Source organism: Bufo gargarizans, chromosome 2 (assembly GCF_014858855.1).
Source record: "Bufo gargarizans isolate SCDJY-AF-19 chromosome 2, ASM1485885v1, whole genome shotgun sequence".
In the NCBI taxonomy this organism is placed as follows: Eukaryota; Metazoa; Chordata; class Amphibia; order Anura; family Bufonidae; genus Bufo; species Bufo gargarizans.
The window spans coordinates 285,340,131-285,356,451 of NC_058081.1; the positions used below are offsets into that span (position 1 = coordinate 285,340,131).

At 43.4% G+C, this 16,321-nt stretch overlaps 1 protein-coding gene across 1 annotated transcript in view; it reads left to right on the top strand.

Annotated features, from left to right (window-relative positions):
- Positions 1-16,321, top strand: part of PDZRN4 (PDZ domain containing ring finger 4) — a 190,059-nt gene that overhangs the window by 141,832 nt on the left and 31,906 nt on the right. The window contains exons 4-5 of the mRNA XM_044277040.1: positions 2,274-2,372; positions 14,692-14,754. Of these exons, the coding sequence (XP_044132975.1) occupies positions 2,274-2,372; positions 14,692-14,754 (162 nt within the window). The remainder of the gene's footprint in view (positions 1-2,273; positions 2,373-14,691; positions 14,755-16,321) is intronic.

A 16,321-nucleotide genomic window follows, 5' to 3' on the forward strand; every position in this document is an offset into this window, starting at 1 on the left:
ATTGTTGGTAAATTTTGTATTTTTTTTATGAATAAAATAAATAAATTTGACTCCATTTTAACGGTGTCATGAAGTACAATATGTGACGAAAAAACATTCTCAGAATGGCCTGGATAAGTAAAAGCTTTTTAAAGTTATTCACACATAAAGTGACACTGGTCAGATTTGCTGAAAATGGCCTGGTCCTTAAGGTGAAATATGGCCGTTTCCTTAAGGGATTGAATATTTTTTGTTTCATTTTACTGCAATACTCTTTTTATTAAGTATTTTTGAAACAGCATGCCTTTCAGCACTTTTATAAATCATAGCCACAAGTTCAGTAAGCAATGAAAAAAAAGAGAATGCAAAGCCAGTTATGTACTCTGTATCCTAAGTATATCATCTTGGATTTGTACATGTTCATTTAAGTAATTAATTAAATCTAAGTCAAAATATAATATCATAATTGCTAAACAACAAATCTTAATACTTTACAGATTATTGTTAAACCCTTATTCCTGGGGCTATGAAGACTTTCCTGAAAAATAAGAGGTGTTCTATAAATGCAAAATTACAAGGTTATGTCTCATATAGAAAATATTCAGTTTCATGTACTGAGCTACTTGACCCAATGTTCTCTCTTGTGTGTGAAGACCGACCTAGCAATCTGTATTTTTCATATACAGAAAGTTGTTTGTGATAGCAGTGAGTTCTCTTCACTTTTATACAATATAATATTTGGTTTTGGCTTTCTTAAACATAAGTCCCCTTGCAACACTTACAGTTATTGTAATTTATATGATTTTTATTTTTCTCTGGCAGAACATCAGTGGCAGTGATTTAGCTGTAATGTTTCATAACCTGACAGGGAAAAATAATTTTAGCGATTTCTCTCGGTTTCTGTAGATAGTCTGGTGATGACTATATTTCACAACTATTGTTAAAAGATAACACCCTGAAAGAGCAATTTATGACTGAAGTATGAATAGAGCCACAAACAGTCTCAAATATCATCATAGCAAAGTCTGAATCTGGACTGCAGGTTGTACATTACGTTTAGACAATCTATTGTTATACTTTTCTTGTTCCTTAAAGTGGTATTTTCACAAATTATATATAAGAATGTGACAATAACATGCAGTCAACGTTATACTAGAGGAACAATCATTGAGCTATAGAAAGTGTAAAGTTCTGTTTATACATGTATTAGATATTCCTGCTATTCTGCTCCATCATATCAGCAGAACAGTGAACATAGCAAAAGCGCCGGATCCCTGTCATGATAGACACCAATGGCACCCAGAGGGCCCAATTGATTATAAAGTGGTCCAGTAGGTTTCCATCATGGTTTCCATCATTGCTATGCAAATGAGGTGCTATGGGGGCATCTTTTCAGCACCTAGAGGCTCCATCTACTCACCATGTCTGCCGCAAAGCTTGTCCCTCCAGCCCGCCCATCTCTAGATTGACAGCCTCCATCGCGGCCGAATTCTCGCGCCCGCGCTGTGTGCGCCTGTATTTGGCGCAGGCGCAGTGACTGTCGGACCGCTCACTGCGCCGGCATCTCCACTGCGCTTGCGCCGATGATGTCAGAGTGCTCTCAGGAACAGACAATGCCCGGCCTCAAGCAGTGGATATGCGCAGGCGCAGTGAGTGGTCTGACAGTCACTGCGCCTGCGCCGAACACAGACGCACAATGTGCAGGCGCGAGAATTCGGCCGCGATGGAGGCTGTCAATCTAGAGATGGGCGGGCTGGAGGGACGAGCTGGGTGGCAGACATGGTGAGTAGACGGAGCCTCTAGGTGCTGAAAAGACGCCCCCATAGCACCTCATTTGCATAGCAATAAAAGTTAGTTCTTTAGGGTAACCGCTGCAGAGAAAGGGATTGCAATAGCATGGTTAGGTACAGAGGACACTAGCAGATCGCTAGTGTCTGACAGCTAATTAGGTCAAAATGTGGTGGTAGAAACCCTTTAACCAATAAGATATAGTTTTATGTAGAACCTATATTCCAGGTGGACATGATCTTAATTTGATCCAGTTTTATTCTATTATATTAAAATCCAAATTGGCATTTGCATCTGTGGATTTTTAAGGCTATTTGCAAACTTTAGAAATGTAGGGAAACATTTAGCAAATCAGCTATGCCAGTTTTGTGACTGAGCACCTTCTTCATAAATTTGTAACGTGTGCTACTCCAGTCAAAAAAATAACCTCAAATGCACCTACAATGATAAATCTCCCCATTGTCCTTAATATGTTTTAATGTACCATTTATGTTTGTTTATTACAGGAAATTGAACTATGTCGCCTAAATAATCAGGAGAGACTGGGTCTAACAGTCTGCTACAGGACAGATGATGAAGAGGATACGGGAATATATGTTAGTGAGGTAAAAATCAAAAGAGCGAATTAAAATACAGATTCAAAGATGTGAAGGAAATACTGTACTTGATTGAGCTGCCATATCATATCCTCTCTATGTGAACATGCTGCATGCAGATGAGGACTCTTCAGTTTGAGATGGCTGATGGCAGTCACATTCACATGTAGGCTCAATGGAGAGCACACACTTCTTGATTCACTTGGATGCAGTTGCCTATTTAAATTTAATGGTGGTCAATGTTCTATAAAGAACAGCTACATGAGCTACATAGAGTAGTAACATAGGGAGGGTTATAAAATGTTGATAGATGTACCCTCATCTTGAGTTTTTGTTAAAAAAATTAAATCAGTGTTGATGGGATTAGCTGTAGGCATCTGGATCCCATCACAGTGTCACTGGTTGTCAGGTGTAGATAGAAGCTTGCAGGATAGACAGCATGGAAAAAAACAGGACAAGAGTAGGGATGAGCGAACTCGAACTGTATAGTTCGGGTTCGTACCGAATTTTGGGGTGTCCGTGACACGGACCCGAACCCGGACATTTTCGTAAAAGTCCGGGTTCGGGTTCGGTGTTCGTCGCTTTCTTGGCGCTTTTGTGACGCTTTCTTGGCGCTTTTTGAAAGGCTGCAAAGCAGCCAATCAACAAGCGTCATACTACTTGCCCCAAGAGGCCATCACAGCCATGCCTACTATTGGCATGGCTGTGATTGGCCAGAGCACCATGTGACCCAGCCTCTATTTAAGCTGGAGTCACATAGCGCCGCCCGTCACTCTGCTCTGATTAGCGTAGGGAGAGGTTGCGGCTGCGACAGTAGGGCGAGATTAGGCAGATTAACTCCTCCAAAGGACTTGATTAACTGATCGATCTGCAGCTGTGGATCATTGAGCTGCTGATCCTCAATTGCTCACTGTTTTTAGGCTGCCCAGACCGTTTGTCAGTCACATTTTTCTGGGGTGATCGGCGGCCATTTTGTGTCTTGTGGTGCGCCAGCACAAGCTGCGACCAAGTGCATTTAACCCTCAATGGTGTGGTTGTTTTTTGGCTAAAGCCTACATCAGGGTGAAGCTGTCACACCAAGTGCATTTAACCAGCAATAGTCTGTTCATTTTTTGGCCATATACAAAATCAGGGGCAAGCTGCGCCTGTCACCAAGTGCATTTAACCCTCAATGGTGTGGTTGTTTTTTGGCTAAAGCCTACATCAGGGTGAAGCTGTCACACCAAGTGCATTTAACCAGCAATAGTCTGTTCATTTTTTGGCCATATACAAAATCAGGGGCAAGCTGCGCCTGTCACCAAGTGCATTTAACCCTCAATGGTGTGGTTGTTTTTTGGCTAAAGCCTACATCAGGGTGAAGCTGTCACACCAAGTGCATTTAACCAGCAATAGTCTGTTCATTTTTTGGCCATATACAAAATCAGGGGCAAGCTGCGCCTGTCACCAAGTGCATTTAACCCTCAATGGTGTGGTTGTTTTTTGGCTAAAGCCTACATCAGGGTGAAGCTGTCACACCAAGTGCATTTAACCAGCAATAGTCTGTTCATTTTTTGGCCATATACAAAATCAGGGGCAAGCTGCGCCTGTCACCAAGTGCATTTAACCCTCAATGGTGTGGTTGTTTTCTGGCTAAAGCCTACATCAGGGTGAAGCTGTCACACCAAGTGCATTTAACCAGCAATAGTCTGTTTATTTTTTGGCCATATACTACATCAGGGGCAAGCTGCGCCCGTCACCAAGTGCATTTAACCCTCAGTAGTGTGGTTGGTCAAGCTGTGACACCAAGTGCATTTAACCAGCAATAGTCTGTTCATTTTTTGGCCATATACTACATCAGGGGCAAGCTGCGCCCGTCACCAAGTGCATTTAACCAGCAATAGTGTGGTTATTTTTTGGCCATATCCCAGTCTAATTCTGTCACTAAATCCATACCGGTCACCCAGCGCCTAAATACTAGGCCTCAAATTTATATCCCGCTAAATCTCTCGTTACCGCTGGGAAAGTTATTTAGTGTCCGTCAAAGCACATTTTTTGTTCTGGGTTGAAGTACAATTCCCAATTTAGCAATTTCATAATTTAGTGGTTTCTGCTATATCAGAGCTATTTGAAATCTATCCCTAAAAGGGTATATAATATTCAAGGTGCACATTGGGTCATTCAGAATAACTTCACACACACCCGCTACTGTGTATTTTCAAGTCTAATTCTGTCACTAAACCCATACCTGTCACCCAGCGCCTAAATACTAGGCCTCAAATTTATATCCTGCTAAATCTCTCGTTACCGCTGTCCTGTTGTAGCTGGGAAAGTTATTTAGTGTCCGTCAAAGCACATTTTTTGTTCTGGGTTGAAGTACAATTCCCAATTTAGCAATTTCATAATTTAGTGGTTTCTGCTATATCAGAGCTATTTGAAATCTATCCCTAAAAGGGTATATAATATTCAAGGTGCACATTGGGTCATTCAGAATAACTTCACACACACCCGCTACTGTGTATTTCCAAGTCTAATTCTGTCACTAAACCCATACCTGTCACCCAGCGCCTAAATACTAGGCCTCAAATTTATATCCTGCTAAATCTCTCGTTACCGCTGTACTGTTGTTGCTGGGCAAGATATTTAGTGTCCGTCAAAGCACATTTTTTGTTCTGGGTTGAAATACAATTCCCAATTTAGCAATTTCATAATTTAGTGGTTTCTGCTATATCAGAGCTATTTGAAATCTATCCCTAAAAGGGTATATAATATTCAAGGTGCACATTGGGTCATTCAGAATAACTTCACACACACCCGCTACTGTGTATTTTCAAGTCTAATTCTGTCACTAAACCCATACCTGTCACCCAGCGCCTAAATACTAGGCCTCAAATTTATATCCTGCTAAATCTCTCGTTACCGCTGTCCTGTTGTAGCTGGGAAAGTTATTTAGTGTCCGTCAAAGCACATTTTTTGTTCTGGGTTGAAGTACAATTCCCAATTTAGCAATTTCATAATTTAGTGGTTTCTGCTATATCAGAGCTATTTGAAATCTATCCCTAAAAGGGTATATAATATTCAAGGTGCACATTGGGTCATTCAGAATAACTTCACACACACCCGCTACTGTGTATTTTCAAGTCTAATTCTGTCACTAAACCCATACCTGTCACCCAGCGCCTAAATACTAGGCCTCAAATTTATATCCTGCTAAATCTCTCGTTACCGCTGTCCTGTTGTAGCTGGGAAAGTTATTTAGTGTCCGTCAAAGCACATTTTTTGTTCTGGGTTGAAATACAATTCCCAATTTAGCAATTTCATAATTTAGTGGTTTCTGCTATATCAGAGCTATTTGAAATCTATCCCTAAAAGGGTAGATCATATTGAAGGTGCACATAGGGTCATTCAGAATAACTTCACACACACCCGCTACTGTGTATTTCCAAGTCTAATTCTGTCACTAAACCCATACCTGTCACCCAGCGCCTAAATACTAGGCCTCAAATTTATATCCCGCTAAATCTCTCGTTACCGCTGTCCTGTTGTAGCTGGGAAAGTTATTTAGTGTCCGTCAAAGCACATTTTTTGTTCTGGGTTGAAGTACAATTCCCAATTTAGCAATTTCATAATTTAGTGGTTTCTGCTATATCAGAGCTATTTGAAATCTATCCCTAAAAGGGTATATAATATTCAAGGTGCACATTGGGTCATTCAGAATAACTTCACACACACCCGCTACTGTGTATTTCCAAGTCTAATTCTGTCACTAAACCCATACCTGTCACCCAGCGCCTAAATACTAGGCCTCAAATTTATATCCTGCTAAATCTCTCGTTACCGCTGTACTGTTGTTGCTTGGAAAGATATTTAGTGTCCGTCAAAGCACATTTTTTGTTCTGGGTTGAAGTACAATTCCCAATTTAGCAATTTCATAATTTAGTGGTTTCTGCTATATCAGAGCTATTTGAAATCTATCCCTAAAAGGGTATATAATATTCAAGGTGCACATTGGGTCATTCAGAATAACTTCACACACACCCGCTACTGTGTATTTTCAAGTCTAATTCTGTCACTAAACCCATACCTGTCACCCAGCGCCTAAATACTAGGCCTCAAATTTATATCCTGCTAAATCTCTCGTTACCGCTGTCCTGTTGTAGCTGGGAAAGTTATTTAGTGTCCGTCAAAGCACATTTTTTCTTCTGGGTTGAAATACAATTCCCAATTTAGCAATTTCATAATTTAGTGGTTTCTGCTATATCAGAGCTATTTGAAATCTATCCCTAAAAGGGTAGATCATATTGAAGGTGCACATAGGGTCATTCAGAATAACTTCACACACACCCGCTACTGTGTATTTCCAAGTCTAATTCTGTCACTAAACCCATACCTGTCACCCAGCGCCTAAATACTAGGCCTCAAATTTATATCCTGCTAAATCTCTCGTTACCGCTGTACTGTTGTTGCTTGGAAAGATATTTAGTGTCCGTCAAAGCACATTTTTTGTTCTGGGTTGAAGTACAATTCCCAATTTAGCAATTTCATAATTTAGTGGTTTCTGCTATATCAGAGCTATTTGAAATCTATCCCTAAAAGGGTATATAATATTCAAGGTGCACATTGGGTCATTCAGAATAACTTCGCACACACCCGCTACTGTGTATTTTCAAGTCTAATTCTGTCACTAAACCCATACCTGTCACCCAGCGCCTAAATACTAGGCCTCAAATTTATATCCTGCTAAATCTCTCGTTACCGCTGTACTGTTGTTGCTGGGCAAGATATTTAGTGTCCGTCAAAGCACATTTTTTGTTCTGGGTTGAAATACAATTCCCAATTTAGCAATTTCATAATTTAGTGGTTTCTGCTATATCAGAGCTATTTGAAATCTATCCCTAAAAGGGTATATAATATTCAAGGTGCACATTGGGTCATTCAGAATAACTTCACACACACCCGCTACTGTGTATTTCCAAGTCTAATTCTGTCACTAAACCCATACCTGTCACCCAGCGCCTAAATACTAGGCCTCAAATTTATATCCTGCTAAATCTCTCGTTACCGCTGTACTGTTGTTGCTGGGCAAGATATTTAGTGTCCGTCAAAGCACATTTTTTGTTCTGGGTTGAAATACAATTCCCAATTTAGCAATTTCATAATTTAGTGGTTCCTGCTATATCAGAGCTATTTGAAATCTATCCCAAAAAGGGTATATAATATTCAAGGTGCACATAGGGTCATTCAGAATAACTTCACACACACGCTTCTGTGCATTTCCAAGTCTAATTCTGTCACTAAATCCATACCGGTCACCCAGCGCCTAAATACTAGGCCTCAAATTTATATCCCGCTGAATTTGAATACAATACATTGGGCCAAATAATATATTTGTTGTTGTGGTGAACCATAACAATGAGAAAAACATCTAGTAAGGGACGCGGACGTGGACATGGTCGTGGTGGTGTTAGTGGACCCTCTGGTGCTGGGAGAGGACGTGGCCGTTCTGCCACATCCACACGTCCTAGTGTACCAACTACCTCAGGTCCCAGTAGCCGCCAGAATTTACAGCGATATATGGTGGGGCCCAATGCCGTTCTAAGGATGGTAAGGCCTGAGCAGGTACAGGCATTAGTCAATTGGGTGGCCGACAGTGGATCCAGCACGTTCACATTATCTCCCACCCAGTCTTCTGCAGAAAGCGCACAGATGGCGCCTGAAAACCAACCCCATCAGTCTGTCACATCACCCCCATGCATACCAGGGAAACTGTCTCAGCCTCAAGTTATGCAGCAGTCTCTTATGCTGTTTGAAGACTCCGCTGGCAGGGTTTCCCAAGGGCATCCACCTAGCCCTTCCCCAGCGGTGAAAGACATAGAATGCACTGACGCACAACCACTTATGTTTCCTGATGATGAGGACATGGGAATACCACCTCAGCATGTCTCTGATGATGACGAAACACAGGTGCCAACTGCTGCGTCTTTCTGCAGTGTGCAGACTGAACAGGAGGTCAGGGATCAAGACTGGGTGGAAGACGATGCAGGGGACGATGAGGTCCTAGACCCCACATGGAATGAAGGTCGTGCCACTGACTTTCACAGTTCGGAGGAAGAGGCAGTGGTGAGACCGAGCCAACAGCGTAGCAAAAGAGGGAGCAGTGGGCAAAAGCAGAACACCCGCCGCCAAGAGACTCCGCCTGCTACTGACCGCCGCCATCTGGGACCGAGCACCCCAAAGGCAGCTTCAAGGAGTTCCCTGGCATGGCACTTCTTCAAACAATGTGCTGACGACAAGACCCGAGTGGTTTGCACGCTGTGCCATCAGAGCCTGAAGCGAGGCATTAACGTTCTGAACCTGAGCACAACCTGCATGACCAGGCACCTGCATGCAAAGCATGAACTGCAGTGGAGTAAACACCTTAAAACCAAGGAAGTCACTCAGGCTCCCCCTGCTACCTCTTCTGCTGCTGCCGCCTCGGCCTATTCTGCTGCTGCCGCCTCGGCCTCTTCCTCCGCCTCTGGAGGAACGTTGGCACCTGCCGCCCAGCAAACAGGGGATGTACCACCAACACCACCACCACCACCTCCGTCACCAAGCGTCTCAACCATGTCACACGCCAGCGTTCAGCTCTCCATCTCACAAACATTTGATAGAAAGCGTAAATTCCCACCTAGCCACCCTCGATCCCTGGCCCTGAATGCCAGCATTTCTAAACTACTGGCCTATGAAATGCTGTCATTTAGGCTGGTGGACACAGACAGCTTCAAACAGCTCATGTCGCTTGCTGTCCCACAGTATGTTGTTCCCAGCCGGCACTACTTCTCCAAGAGAGCCGTGCCTTCCCTGCACAACCAAGTATCCGATAAAATCAAGTGTGCACTGCGCAACGCCATCTGTAGCAAGGTCCACCTAACCACAGATACGTGGACCAGTAAGCACGGCCAGGGACGCTATATCTCCCTAACTGCACACTGGGTAAATGTAGTGGCAGCTGGGCCCCAGGCGGAGAGCTGTTTGGCGCACGTCCTTCCGCCGCCAAGGATCGCAGGGCAACATTCTTTGCCTCCTGTTGCCACCTCCTCCTTCTCGGCTTCCTCCTCCTCTTCTTCCACCTGCTCATCCAGTCAGCCACACACCTTCACCACCAACTTCAGCACAGCCCGGGGTAAACGTCAGCAGGCCATTCTGAAACTCATATGTTTGGGGGACAGGCCCCACACCGCACAGGAGTTGTGGCGGGGTATTGAACAACAGACCGACGAGTGGTTGCTGCCGGTGAGCCTCAAGCCCGGCCTGGTGGTGTGTGATAATGGGCGAAATCTCGTTGCAGCTCTAGGACTAGCCAATTTGACGCACATCCCTTGCTTGGCGCATGTGCTGAATTTGGTGGTGCAGAAGTTCATTCACAACTACCCCGACATGTCAGAGCTGCTGCATAAAGTGCGGGCCGTCTGTTCGCGCTTCCGGCGTTCACATCCTGCCGCTGCTCGCCTGTCTGCGCTACAGCGTAACTTCGGCCTTCCCGCTCACCGCCTCATATGCGACGTGCCCACCAGGTGGAACTCCACCTTGCACATGCTGGACAGACTGTGCGAGCAGCAGCAGGCCATAGTGGAGTTTCAGCTGCAGCACGCACGGGTCAGTCGCACTACAGAACAGCACCACTTCACCACCAATGACTGGGCCTCCATGCGAGACCTGTGTGCCCTGTTGCGCTGTTTCGAGTACTCCACCAACATGGCCAGTGGCGATGACACCGTTATCAGCGTTACAATACCACTTCTATGTCTCCTTGAGAAAACACTTAGGGCGATGATGGAAGAGGAGGTGGCCCAGGAGGAGGAGGAGGAGGAGGAGGAGGAAGAGGGGTCATTTTTAGCACTTTCAGGCCAGTCTCTTCGAAGTGACTCAGAGGGAGGTTTTTGGCAACAGCAGAGGCCAGGTACAAATGTGGCCAGCCAGGGCCCACTACTGGAGGACGAGGAGGACGAGGATGAGGAGGAGGTGGAGGAGGATGAGGATGAAGCATGGTCACAGCGGGGTGGCACCCAACGCAGCTCGGGTCCATCACTGGTGCGTGGCTGGGGGGAAAGGCAGGACGATGACGATACGCCTCCCACAGAGGACAGCTTGTCCTTACCCCTGGGCAGCCTGGCACACATGAGCGACTACATGCTGCAGTGCCTGCGCAACGACAGCAGAGTTGCCCACATTTTAACCTGTGCGGACTACTGGGTTGCCACCCTGCTGGATCCACGCTACAAAGACAATGTGCCCACCTTACTTCCTGCACTGGAGCGTGATAGGAAGATGCGCGAGTACAAGCGCACGTTGGTAGACGCGCTACTGAGAGCATTCCCAAATGTCACAGGGGAACAAGTGGAAGCCCAAGGCCAAGGCAGAGGAGGAGCAAGAGGTCGCCAAGGCAGCTGTGTCACGGCCAGCTCCTCTGAGGGCAGGGTTAGCATGGCAGAGTTGTGGAAAACTTTTGTCAACACGCCACAGCTAACTGCACCACCACCTGATACGCAACGTGTTAGCAGGAGGCAACATTTCACTAACATGGTGGAACAGTACGTGTGCACACCCCTCCACGTACTGACTGATGGTTCGGCCCCATTCAACTTCTGGGTCTCTAAATTGTCCACGTGGCCAGAGCTAGCCTTTTATGCCTTGGAGGTGCTGGCCTGCCCGGCAGCCAGCGTTTTGTCTGAACGTGTATTCAGCACGGCAGGGGGCGTCATTACAGACAAACGCAGCCGCCTGTCTACAGCCAATGTGGACAAGCTGACGTTCATAAAAATGAACCAGGCATGGATCCCACAGGACCTGTCCGTCCCTTGTCCAGATTAGACATTAACTACCTCCCCATAACCATATATTATTGGACTCCAGGGCACTTCCTCATTCAATCCTATTTTTATTTTCATTTTACCATTATATTGCAAGGCTACCCAAAGTTGAATGAACCTCTCCTCTGCCTGTGTGCTAGGCCTAAATATATGCCAATGGATTGTTGCAGTGGTGGCTGACGTGAAGCCTCATTCTCTGCTATGACATGCAGACTGATTCTCTGGTGACATGAAGCCAGATTGTCTGTTACGGGACCTCTCTCCTCTGCCTGGGTGCTGGGCCTGAATTTATGACAATGGACTGTTGCAGTGGTGGCTGACGTGAAGCCTGATTCTCTGCTATGACATGCAGACTGATTCTCTGCTGACATGAAGCCAGATCCTCTGTTGCGGGACCTCTCTCCTCTGCCTGGGTGCTGGGCCTAAATTTATGAAAATGGACTGTTGCAGTGGTGGGTGACGTGAAGCCTCATTCTCTGCTATGACATGCAGACTGATTCTCTGCTGACATGAAGCCAGATCGTCTGTTACGGGACCTCTCTTCTCTGCCTGGGTGCTGGGCCTAAATTTATGAAAATGGACTCTTACAGTGGTGGGTGACGTGAAGCCTGATTCTCTGCTATGACATGAAGACTGATTCTCTGCTGACATGAAGCCAGATCCTCTGTTACGGGACCTCTCTCCTCTGCCTGGGTGCTGGGCCTAAATATCTGACAATGGACTGTTGCATTGGTGGCTGACGTGAAGCCTGATTCTCTGCTATGATATGAAGACTGATTCTCTGCTGACATGAAGCCAGATTGTCTGTTACGGGACCTCTCTCCTCTGCCTGTGTGCTAGGCCTAAATATATGCCAATGGATTGTTGCAGTGGTGGCTGACGTGAAGCCTGATTCTCTGCTATGACATGCAGACTGATTCTCTGGTGACATGAAGCCAGATCCTCTGTTACGGGACCTCTCTCCTCTGCCTGGGTGCTGGGCCTAAATTTATGAAAATGGACTGTTGCAGTGGTGGGTGACGTGAAGCCTGATTCTCTGCTATGACATGCAGACTGATTCTCTGGTGACATGAAGCCAGATCCTCTGTTACGGGACCTCTCTCCTCTGCCTGGGTGCTGGGCCTAAATTTATGAAAATGGACTGTTGCAGTGGTGGGTGACGTGAAGCCTCATTCTCTGCTATGACATGCAGACTGATTCTCTGCTGACATGAAGCCAGATTGTCTGTTACGGGACCTCTCTCCTCTGCCTGGGTGCCGGGGCCTAAATATCTGAGAATGGACTGTTCCAGTGGTGGGTGACGGGAAGCCAGATTCTCTGCTATGGAACCTCTCTCCAATTGATTTTGGTTAATTTTTATTTATTTAATTTTTATTTTAATTAATTTCCCTATCCACATTTGTTTGCAGGGGATTTACCTACATGTTGCTGCCTTTTGCAGCCCTCTAGCCCTTTCCTGGGCTGTTTTACAGCCGTTTTAGTGCCGAAAAGTTCGGGTCCCCATTGACTTCAATGGGGTTCGGGTTCGGGACGAAGTTCGGATCGGGTTCGGATCCCGAACCCGAACATTTCCGGGATGTTCGGCCGAACTTCTCGAACCCGAACATCCAGGTGTTCGCTCAACTCTAGACAAGAGGGCTAACCGACTTGAATCCAAAAATAATGTAATTGTTTAAAATACGCACCTAAGACACAATGGGATGCAGCCTCCTCTTCAGATGAATGTTTACGTGTTACGTGTTATACGGATTGTAATGAGTAAGCATGCTTTGTATTTGAGGTGGCTTGTTTGATTCCATGCTAGCTACCCTGCAATCTTTTATCTACAATTGTCATACTCATGGAAGAGTCTATGGATGCTACAAAATTGAATGCCCTTTTTATATAAAATCTTCCTTAAAATCTGTAGATAATATCTAGACAGTGGCAAATTGTATCCAAACAGGCATAGACTATATAAAACATACAACAGAGTCTGGATCAGATTCAATCAAATAATTAAGCACATGATCATACATTAACCTGCTGTTATATTATTCTGATGAATGTCCTCAAACAATCTTATACACTGCATTTTTTTCTGAACCATAAAATCATTATTTCATTTTAATCAGCCTGGGGTATTTCCAAAGGGCAAGCTATTGCGGGTTTTTACAATCTTATATAATTACATTGTCTTCTGCCATTTAATAGCAGACTCTGGTTTATTATTTTGGTGACAGGCTATTATTAAAAAAGAGCCCAGTGCACATTTTACCGTATATGAAATGTAACCTAAAACCAAATGCTACACTTGAGGTGTTTTGTTTGAAAAATAGCGAGTTGGATGACAGGGCCAAATAAATGACTTAGGATAACCATCAACTGAAGGTGATAGATAGTGTTCCCATTCTGGACACTGGATCATTATTCATTACAGAAATATTAAACATCTGGACAGCTCAAGAGCCCCACATAACCGTCAAGATTTATCTCAATATATCATCTATACCAATTGTAGGATATTTAATGGTGCTTATTTATAGCAAGACAAAAGCAGATATGCACCTGATGGGCTTGTCTTGGAAAAAATGCAGAGTGCGTCCATAATTTACAGATTCATAACTTTACACCTTAAAGAATAAGCAGTCACATAAGAGAACAGAATGCAGACAATATCACTAATAATTAGAATAGCAATATTCCATATTTTGCATGCTTAGTGTATAAATAATTTATGAATGTTTGTCACTTCCAAGGAAATTCAATTTTTTGTATGCTGTACGATCACTCTATTGTAATTGCTTGCAGAATAAGTGGCCACATGTATCCAAATTATAGATAGGTAGATTAGATAACTAGCAGTCCTGCTGTTGCATAGGGGCCAAGCAGGCAAGGTGGCCCTTGTCACCTTAAAAATGATTCAATCTGTGTATTACAGTTCATGTAAAGCATTACCCTAATAAATGTCATGGATCACGAACACTTGTGAAATGTTAGGAGGTGCATTCAAGAACCAGGGAACATAAAGTATATCGTTTTTGCCCTCTGCTTTTGTGTACATAGGCATATAGATTATAGATAGATAGACTTTCAAAGCAGTGGTAATTTGATTGTAATAATGTTTCTAGATAGATATGTAAAATTGATGTGATATTAAATATACGTATTGTACATGAGTTGGATGTTGAATAAGTAACTTATTTTTATTGTTGTCTTTCAATATTTTTATTGGTTTTCAAAAAAATATTAAAGAACTTTATGAACAGAGAACATCAGAGTGAGTTTTAAACAAGAGCCTTGAATTTACAGGATCCACATTAAACCATTACAGTGGTCAATCACGTTTTGGTTTGAACATGAACAAACTTATTAGCTTAATTCTTGATATAACATCTGCATTTTCTCCTGAGCAGTTTTTTACAAAGACTATTCATATCCACATATCATCTTCAACAATAGCTAAGAATTGGAGATCTTTTAATAATCCCCTCATTTTTTAACATTCTGTTTTGCTGTAGGTTGATCCAGACAGCATTGCAGCCAGGGATGGACGCATTAGAGAAGGAGACAGGATCTTGCAGGTCAGTCTAAATATGTTTTCTTCCTTTTTTAAATTATCATGTTCCCTAAACTGAGTCTTCCCCATTTACCCTTCCCCCACCAGTGATGAGCGGCAGGAGTAATATTCGAATTTGCAATATTTCAGGAATATTTGGATGAATATTCGTCATATATTCTCGAATTCGAGAATTTGTGATCTCCAGTCATTATTTTCTTGATTGCGAAAATCGGCAATCGGAAAATTTGCGATAAAAATATTAGAGATAAAAAATTTGCGATCAACACTACTCCTAAAGTCAAAGATATTGCAGCCTTCTCATTGGCCCACAAGCAAGAAGCAGTGAGGGATCATGAGTACTGATGAAATAAAATCTAGAATATTTGCGATTACGAAGATATAGCGCTATATTCTAGATATTCGCAAATTCTCGAAGTGCCAATATTCACGATAAAAATTAATGATTAGAATATTCATGATCAACACTACCCCCCCACCACCTCACATTTTTCAGAACACTCAAAGCACTAGCTTAAGCAGCTCTATTTAGCACAAAGATGGTTGGACCACTTTTGAAAACAATTTATTTTTTGTGTCACCCTCATTTCCTCATGTCATAGATTGCAAACTATTGCAAGCAGGGCCCTTGTTCCTACAGTTTAAGTTGTATATTAGCTTGTAATTTGATTTGTAAAGCACTGTGAAATAAGGTGGCGCTATATCAAGTTTTTTATTATTATTACTACTACAAGAACGTTGTCAAGCATATTGATATTTTTTTTTCTTAGTATAAAAGGTAAACTCATTTCAGAAAATTTATGTTAGGTGTAGCACCCTAGAGCAAGGGTACTTTGGAGTCTGGATGTTTGTAGACATTTGCCCCTAATGCTGCTATGCAAAGCCATCAACTCCCTACTTTATTGTACTTTGAAGGATTAACTTTCACTATAATTTATGCCAATGTTTACAATTATACTGTTATATTGTTGAACTGCATTTTATATGTTTATTGTAATACATACTATTTGCAATGTATTTGCACTGCACTGTGAAAAGGGCTAATGAACAGCCAGCTAATAATGAGAGCTACCATAAGGGTCTATGCAGCCCTAAGTTTTGGAGAGAAAAAACAGACACAGTGAACTTTTGACCATCTGATCTAGTTTTGTCAATGGTCATTACCATTGACTTGTATTGAGGCAACATTATTTCTATGGCTATGCTTCTCCAGCTTCACCCCCCCCCCCCATCATACACACACACACACACACACACTAGAAGGTTCTAGAACATTTCGGAACTTTATTAAAGTAGGGCAGTCAAAATCCCTACTTATCTGCAGATAAGGACCAGTGTTCAATAGGAGAGACAGCAATACTGCACGAGTGACCAGAAGAAAATGCTGTGATGGGATATTCTGCCCAACCACTAGCTCTTTGGCCATGGGTATGAGACTTTTGAGAAAGAGAGAACAGCCGCCATCTTAGAATTTTCCTTAGCATGGGATCTTCTGCCAGGGAGGAGACTGGAGAAGCCTGCTCAATGCATTGCCTATATTGTTTTGAATTTGAGTTCCTCAAGTAAAGAAG